Source organism: Barbus barbus (assembly GCF_936440315.1).
Source record: "Barbus barbus genome assembly, chromosome: 33".
Classification (NCBI taxonomy): domain Eukaryota; kingdom Metazoa; phylum Chordata; class Actinopteri; order Cypriniformes; family Cyprinidae; genus Barbus; species Barbus barbus.
The window spans coordinates 8,781,494-8,790,269 of record NC_136761.1 but is presented as its reverse complement, the minus strand read 5'-3'; the positions used below and the strand labels follow the sequence as shown (position 1 = coordinate 8,790,269).

At 36.3% G+C, this 8,776-nt stretch overlaps 1 protein-coding gene across 1 annotated transcript; it reads right to left on the bottom strand.

The window, feature by feature from the left end:
* Positions 1-2,302: 2,302 nt before the first annotated feature.
* LOC306853523 (T-cell leukemia homeobox protein 3-like) lies at positions 2,303-5,179 on the bottom strand (the record flags this gene model as incomplete). Its single annotated transcript, XM_079391006.1, has 3 exons — positions 2,303-2,519; positions 3,261-3,495; positions 4,798-5,179. 3 exons carry the CDS (start codon positions 5,177-5,179, stop codon positions 2,303-2,305), a joined length of 834 nt encoding a protein of 277 aa, XP_079247132.1.
* Positions 5,180-8,776: the final 3,597 nt, after the last annotated feature.

Below are 8,776 nucleotides of genomic sequence, written 5' to 3'. Positions count from 1 at the left end.
TAGAAGCCAGTTGAACTCTTTCCATGGGACTGAATTTACTGTGAGGGATCTGAAAATACATGCATTTTAACCTATTAATGTTGGATTGTGGATACATTTTTCCAGAACAACATCCGATACACGCGACTGTGATAGTTCTCCAGATAATGTGCTACAGATATTAATCCTAAGACCATTTTTCTGTGTCTGTCATTTAGGTAGAAATGCTAATCATTTAGCATTAGAAATCATGCTAGTCATTTAACCAGCTTTGCGGAAGTTGCTTGTCTGCTGTGTTTGTTTTTGACAGTATTTGTCTTGTGCTGGTGCATCTTGTCATTCTGACCATCACTGTCCATTATTAGTGATAGTCTGTATTTGTCACTCATCTCTTGTTGGCTTGTGATCGCTTTAGCTCCGCCTACTTGAATATCTGCTTTCTGATTGGTCTGTCAGTCAGTGTCATCGGGACAAGATTTGATATTTCACCCCAGTATCCTCAATATGTGGTTCTCGTTAATGAAGTAGAGTGATTTAATTTAAATATGCAAATTAAAGGCAGCAAATGTCTTATTTCTAATGATTTTGGGGTGAAATGTGACACATTGGCTTCTGTGCAGATGGCAGGTGTCGTAGCAAACTTTAGCAGTCATATTTGTCTTTGTTTGTGTTTAACTAATATAAAACCATTTTTTTGTTTTATTGCGTGAAAGCTGTGAATTGCCAGAACTTAGTACTGTTTTATGCAGCCATAATGCCACCTTACTGTGACATAATTCAAGAGAGCAAAATAAATTAATAAATAATGAAATTAATTAAAAGACAGCAAATTAAATATTTATATAACTCTTTGATTTGTCAACAAACGCAACTCAACATGAATGACATTCATAAATCAATTGCTTCGAAATCTAATATATAACTGAATAAATCCGAATATTAGTTGTGGCCTAATGGTTAGCGAGTTGAACTTGTAACCTAAAGGTCGCAGGTTCAGTTCTCAATGATGGATTTGAGTTGAGAAAATATATTTAAAAAATTATATATATATATATATATATATATATATATATATATATAATTTTTTTTGTTTGTTTGTTTTTTGCAAAAACATAACTCAAAAATCATGAAAATTCAAAATCATGTTTTTTATTGTTATCATGTTATTGTGTTAGTTAGCTGTTTTAATTATTTTTAACCTAATCAAAATAACCCAACTGCAGTTTGATTGAATGCACAATGAAAAAAACATGATTTTTGAAAATTGTTAAAATTATGTTTTTGCAAATTAACTCTTCATATATATATATATATATATATATATATATATATATATATATATATATGCACACACACACACAAGTGAAGAAATACTTTTGTGCCAGTAAACTTAAGCCATCTTGTTTAAGTGTGTTGAAAGCTGAAACCTGTGTTTATCACAAACAGTCCTGGCAGACCCGAATATGCTCTGATAACCATAGTAATGTTTTTATTATTTTTCTGCTAATTTTTGATCATGTTATGATGTGTTTTTGAACAATCACTGTGCCGGTACAGCGTGATGAGTTTAAAATGTATGATATTTGATTTATTACACACATTGGATATTTTACTCTGCAAAGTGGGCCTGAATAATCAAACACGAGTGGCAGTGTCTCTGAGAGTTATATAAAAACTGTGTATTGTATAAAGTACAGGTTCGACTGAGGGACGATTATGTTTCCATGATGTTGCAAAAGAGGAGATGGAGAGACAGACGGTCAATCAGACAGACAGATGGAGGAGACAGGCAGCTTAAATATCCTCTTGTTGGAATGTTGTATAAACTATTTAACAATAAAATTTTCAATGCATAATGTTGATTGTTCAGTGTTATACTGTATTTACACACCATTGCTTTTTCCGTTTGAAAGTACATCAACAAAGACAAACATTAGTCGGTATTCCATAAGAGCACAAAATAATTATGATAAGTACAATATTTTGTAGACTTTCTCACAGACATGATTTAAACGGTTCATATATACAGTTCTGTGAGTCAGGTTGATTGACAGTTGGTTTCTGTGAATGTTTCACCCTATTCTTCCAAGGCAGCATCTACATGGGACGGTGTTTGGACAGTTTTTATGTCCATAACAAACTCACAGATGTCATTAGAGTTCACTATTCCCACAAAAAGTGCTTAGATGCTTTGAGATAGAAAAACAAAACTATTCAAAAAGCCTGATTCATATTCAGATATGACGGTTTTAGTCTATCCATTCTGAAAGTGCAGGACAGTTTGAAGCTTCACTGTCCTGATTCCAGCATCATGGCGGTGATTTTAAGCCAGTGCGGTGGTTGTTGGGGCCATTTTACCCGGTCTCTCCTGGGCCCAAGGCTGGAGGTTCTGGAGAGCGTAGAGGGAGGAGTTATGCACACAGAGAGGATTCGAGGACACGGATTCACTCATGGACTTCTGGAGGGCGTCGGCCTGAAGCTGAAGCAGCATCCGATTGGCTTGCTGACGTCCCGCCTCTCTTTCCTCAGCTGTTTGCCTTCTGGAGATTTTGAAGTAAGATTACAGTTAGCAAAATAAAGACATACAAAACATTTGACCCTTTGATAAAATTTATATAACTAAAGAAATTGTGGATTATAAATCAAATGATGATCATACCCTATTGACAGACTGTGGTGTTTCCACAGTTATCAGCATCATGAATCTAGCTCATTTCATTTTTAAATGTACATTTATAACACTTTACTTTGTGTTCTATTACTTTGGCATTAAATTACATCAAACATCTTTCTCTCTTCTGACCAATCAATCTCTCAATTTTCTTCCTCCTTTGAAAAGCCATAGAAACGCTGTGGTGGATTTTTCTTTTGCTATTGGAGAAAAATACATCGTAAAAACATAAGTATTTGTTGTAGTTCACCACTATAGACATTTAGCCAACTCTGACGACTTCCGCTTCTGAGAACAGCAATGTGAATGCATTAAAATTTAATTTATTGACATTAAATATATTAAATGTAATGTATGCTTATTATGATTAAATAATTATGTAAAATGATTTGCTTAAAATTTAAACTACACTTTAAAACGTGTAATAGGCTACTTTGAATATAAATGTTTGCCGTTAAAATTTTCTAGCTGGGATTCAACAACTTCGTGTTAAAAAAATAAAAAATATATACAAACAGGTTCATGAAATAATACGCATCTTGTACTGTTTTGACATCCTTCGGGTCATGTGTGTGCTGTTGTGAACAGATCTGAGTCGAACCGGTCTCACCTCCACTTGGTCCTTCGGTTCTGGAACCAGGTCTTGACCTGCGCGTCGGTCATCTTTAGGCCCTTGGCAAGGGCCGCGCGCTCCGCGGACGCCAGATACTTCTGCCGGTGGAAGCGTTTCTCCAGCTCACAGATCTGCACGCGCGAGAAGGACGTGCGGGGCTTTTTCCGTTTCGGTGGAGTTCGGTTCTGATACGGGTGACCGATCCGCCGGGTCACGGTGAACGGAATGAGAGCTGCGAAACACAGGGACACGAGTCATGCTCTGTTCCTTTATATTTTCTAAAAACAAATATATTTTTCGGATATTCTATAATTATTAGTAAATTAGCCTAAATAGTTTATAATTCGAGTTTGAAACGAAATTCTCTTGTTGAATGTATTGCTAATTATATTATTTGCTTCATATACTACACAACCTTGTCAAAATTTAACAAAACATACTGTGAAAGTTGTTTTGTGTGCATCTTTAATGTATTTTGTAGGTAGCAATATTTTCCCTTCCCAAAACATTGTTTGTCCACATGAACGACAACACTGTCCTGATCAAGGAGGTCAACGCATGCAATGACAAAAATAAATCGGATTTGCGGTAATTTGATAGAACATTTATTAGACCAATTTTATTATTAATGCAGATTTATTTGACTAATGTGAATCACTAAAACTGTCACCTAGCCTATGTTTGAACCAAAATACTTTTTCAGTCTTAGTGGGCTAAATGATTAAATCTAAACTTTTACCCAAGGGAACACGAACAGAAAAGGATGCATTCATTTCTGAAGTGAGAGTTTTGAATGAGCATTTCCTTATTATTATAATTATTCCTTCTTTTTTTTATTTTCATACAATTTTTTATTAAAAAACAATTTTAAACCGTTGTGCTGAACTCTGAAAAACTACTTAACGTTAAAAGACATGTTTGAGATTTATTGACTTCACTGAAAAATGTTCTTATTTTGATATAGCTTAAATGTACTTTTGGCCCTAATCGTTTAATTAATATTTTGGATTAACATTAAACACATTACAGCAACCAACCAAATAATTACTTAGTCTTTGACTATTTTATAATCAAAATGTTTTGCATGTGTGCGTTTTGTGAGTTGAAGAAAGCGAATGCATCTGTTTTATGGCATATAGCCTAAATATAGGCTACTAATTTGAATTTATATAATGATTGGTATCATCACCATAACCTTTTGATTTAACGTAAGAGATACTAGTTGATATAATTAATATAATTACAAAACTGTGTTCAAAGTCGTATAAAGTTTTTCAGGGTGATATCATTGTGACAAGCTTGTTGTAAGTTCACCATATTTATTTATTTTATTTTTTAATTAATTAATTTATATATATATATATATATATATATATATATATATATATATATATATATAATATTATTTTATTTTATTTTATTTTATTTTATTTTATTTTATTTTTTTCTGAAGGCAACTGCGCAGGTCTAGCAGCCAGATATCTTTGCATCGTGTGGACAAACTCCAGCATCCTCGGAGATGTTTGTCTTTTACCTGGCAGTCTGTCTTTAGGGAACCTGCGGTTATTGTCCATCCAGGGGAAACACAGCGCCGGTGCGGCGCTCACCATGGCCGGCGGCACTGCGGCAGCGAGAGGTCTGTGCGCCGGAACCCGAATCACTCCACTGGGCACCAGAGTGCCGCTCACCCCGTACACCCGCCCGGAGTCCTCCAGTGCGCCCGTGACTCCGGACAGAGAGACGGGTAGGGATACATGAGGCGCGACGCTCGCCCTGGATGGGCTTCCCAAGCGGCTGTTATCCACAGTATTTCCGACCCTGCTCTCCTGGATCAAAGAGCCCAGAATCTGGTCGATCCCGAATCGTATGGGTTCCTGATTTGATTTCGATGGCGGTTTCGGCTCCGCTCGCTCCATGACACCTAGATGCGCAGCAGATTAGGCTATGACAGATTAAAACAAACGAAATCACGTTAACTGCGGCAAAAATAGCTTTAATTTAGTTTTATTCTTGTCCATGGTCTCGGATCACTGTCCTCGTTTCTCTGATTCCTTGCTTGAACTCTGACAGGTCTCGCCACCTCTGCGCCGCGCGTCAAACTGTCGAGTTTCCGCTCCGCGGCTCCTGCTAAACTCATCAGCTCAGATTTTCATTGGTCGACTGAACCGAACCGTCATTATCTCTGTCTATTGGTTGACATTTAGTAACAGGGGAGAAAAAACTGCGAACTAGAGCCTCATCGTGTTATTCAGTAATGTCATCAGACCAATTTCTGAAATGCGCATTTATTGGGGCTGAAAGATGCTGCTGCTAATTTATTTACAGACGTCTCTCATTATGTTGAATTGCATTAGCACCGTTTTACGCACAAACTTTGAATTTACTTTGTAATGTTGCATGCAAAATGAATCAAGATTTGTGGGCTATATAGGAAATAGTAAACAGACCTATCGGTCAGTGTTTTCAATGCAAAGGATAGTGTTAAATTAATTCCGTTTTGTCGCTATAATACGATTATTTACATACATACAGGCAATTCTAATTATGTATAATGTTTGCACGTACTCAAAACAACGAGTATATTCTGTATTTGAAAACTTAATATTGCAATCTCGATTTCGCGTCCTGTCAGTTAAAAGTGAGTGTTTTTCTGCAAAATGGATTGACTGAGATAAACGTGAAGGATTCATTGCGTTATCGATCGTTCGGCAGAAATCGGAGACTCTCGGTGTTCGTCATCACTAAATACAGTCCCGCTGCTCAGATGTACAGCATTGATTTGTGCCACGGCGTTGATGAATGCTCAAACCCCACATGCCAAATGCTCTCCATCCGCGTAATTTCATTCAGTAAAACTATCCCGCAACAGACCAATTAGATTTTATTACATAAATGTCACCCAAACAATATCCATCAAATATGAGAAGTTATGTGCCGGACCGTGGCGCCGCGCTCTGCTGTTTGTGTGTGAGTGCGTAAAGCCTTTTAAATTGACGGCCAAATTCGTGTCCGCACACCGGGAAATGGAGTGTTTGCCGAGGGCAGGCTGCTGGCAGGACACGCGCAATGAAAGAGCCGTGGAGATTGAGTCAGTAATGCAGTTTAGAAGCGTCTGAGCAGGTGAAATGGACATAAGCGGCCCCGGGCCCCCCGCACACACACACTGCGCTGGATCTTTTACCACCGAAAACAAATGACAAAGACTTACTTTGGTTTTTATTGGTGATTCTTTTCCAGGGTGAATGTTGTTTTCTTTGCAATTATTTGGCACGGATAGATCAATTTGTATGTCAGCGTTTTTAAAGAAAACCAATCCAATTCATTTGTCAAAACTGATCAGAATACCTTTAAACATCTCTTTTAAATGGACATCTGTAGATGTTTGTATTGTGTTACTAAAGGTGAATTTATGCTGCATCTGATATCTGCAGAATTAACCCTTAATTGCACAAAAACGCTATTTTATCAAATATTAGATTCAATTTATTTATCAACCTTATTTCAATTAGCACAGGTTTTGTATTTCTTTCTTCTTCTTTTTTTTTTTTTTTGAAATGATTGCTGGTAGGCCTCATTCATCTGATCTTATGTACCTCAGTTTTGGAGTGAACTTTAAGAGCAATCGTTTAAAAAAAGAAATACAAAACCTGTGCTAATTGTAGTCACTTTTGATCGGGATCACCACAGGTGTAAAAAGGTGGGGGAAAAAATCTGAAGTGCAAAAATATAAATTTGATCAAGATGTTATACCCTGCGGGAGAAAAATCAGTACTTATAATCCAAAACGATTACATTAACATTTTCGGTAAAAAGAAAATCCTCTCCGGGTCAAGATGAAAAACAACACAATACAATTCACGTGTGGGCCTACTACAGTCGATTAACATGCAAGAAAATTTAAATTTTTAATAGCTCTAAAATTTAGCATCCACTTTAGTTATTTTGTAATAAAATCATCGGTATCATTAAACTCCGAAAATCAACAAGTAGGCTATGTAATCTGTGATCTGAGGTGCAGCAGCGTAATTTGCTCTCACAGACTATTAACGGGGCAGTTTTCAGCTTCAGTCTCTCCAGTGAAATGGACACGGTGTCTAAAAATGTGACACCGCCACTGAGCTTCTGACGGCTGTTATTTTATCGTTGACACATGAATGATTTTTTAAAAACCGCCCTATGAATGTATTCAGACATTTCTGGCAGAAACGCTTGACTCCCCTAAACGTGCTTCTGGCGCGGTTCCGTGCCATATGTGCACGCGGCGACAAATTTGGCCTGTTTGCTGTTAGACGCGCGATAATAGCATATAATTATGTGACATTTGCTTCTCCTTGAGCTTCCTTTTTGTCGAACATTTGACAATTGACAACGTAAAGCAGTTATTCGGCATATATCTTTGGTCATACACCCAAACTGAATTGTTTTTGGTAGAGGTTATTCTGAACATATCTGCGTAATGGACCCCCGCCATCTCTCTCTCTCTCTCTCTCTCTCGTGATTGATTGAGGAAGCTCTGAGCTCTTCACTATCGTGTAATCGGCTCCTGAACGATATCACTCGTTATCCTGTTTCTCAGGGTGTCCCGTGAGGTTTGATCCATCAGATGACCGAGTTAGAATAGAGGACTATACTGTGATTTTCTAATTACTCCAACAATGTAATTAACTAATTATTTTAGTTCAAGTGCAAGACAAAAACAATCTTCTTCTTATAGGCCTATAGACTTCATATATAGGCCTATTTCCTTTTCTAAAATGTCATTTTTAGTTTTAATGCAGTTCCTGTATTAATCTAAGTATTGAAATTATGCCCAATTACAAAAAAATCACATATAAATTAAAAGTCAATTATAAAAAAGCATGTCTGAGATGATTAAAATTGAGAAATTATAGAACAACACATGTACCAAAATTATGAAATATAGGCCTGATATTTGTATCTATGCTGGATTCATAATTTTCATTTCTGAAAAACTTTTAAACCATTTTCAACAAAACAGTTTTGGTTACGACATGATTTGACTTTGATTCAAATCAAATGAATTTCAGATAGGCTATTACCAATAACCAATTTCAGACATTAATTCACTGCTAAAATAATGAAAAATGCGACTTTAAAAAAAATAAATAAAAAAAATTAAGAATTAGATTTTAGACTTTTTCCCTTTTTTTCTCCGGACACATATTTTAGACAATTTTTAAGAACCACAAAATACCAATATGACTTTAATTCTAAAGTTTAAAACGTGTTTTCCCATAGATAAGATGCACTTGGCTAGTTCATTTTTGTATGAATTGCGTTCAATATCTGGATATTTGGACACGCCCTCATTTCAGATTTTAATTTCCGATATTTTTTCACAATTAGCGTGCGTAAAGTTTAGGAACATTGATGACGAAATTCTTGCATTTTGTTTTCTTCTCTTCAGCACCTCCATTCGTTGCAATGATTGAAGGTCAGATCCATCATTGGGCTCGACACATTAAATGTTTTATTCTCCGGAGAAACCGAGA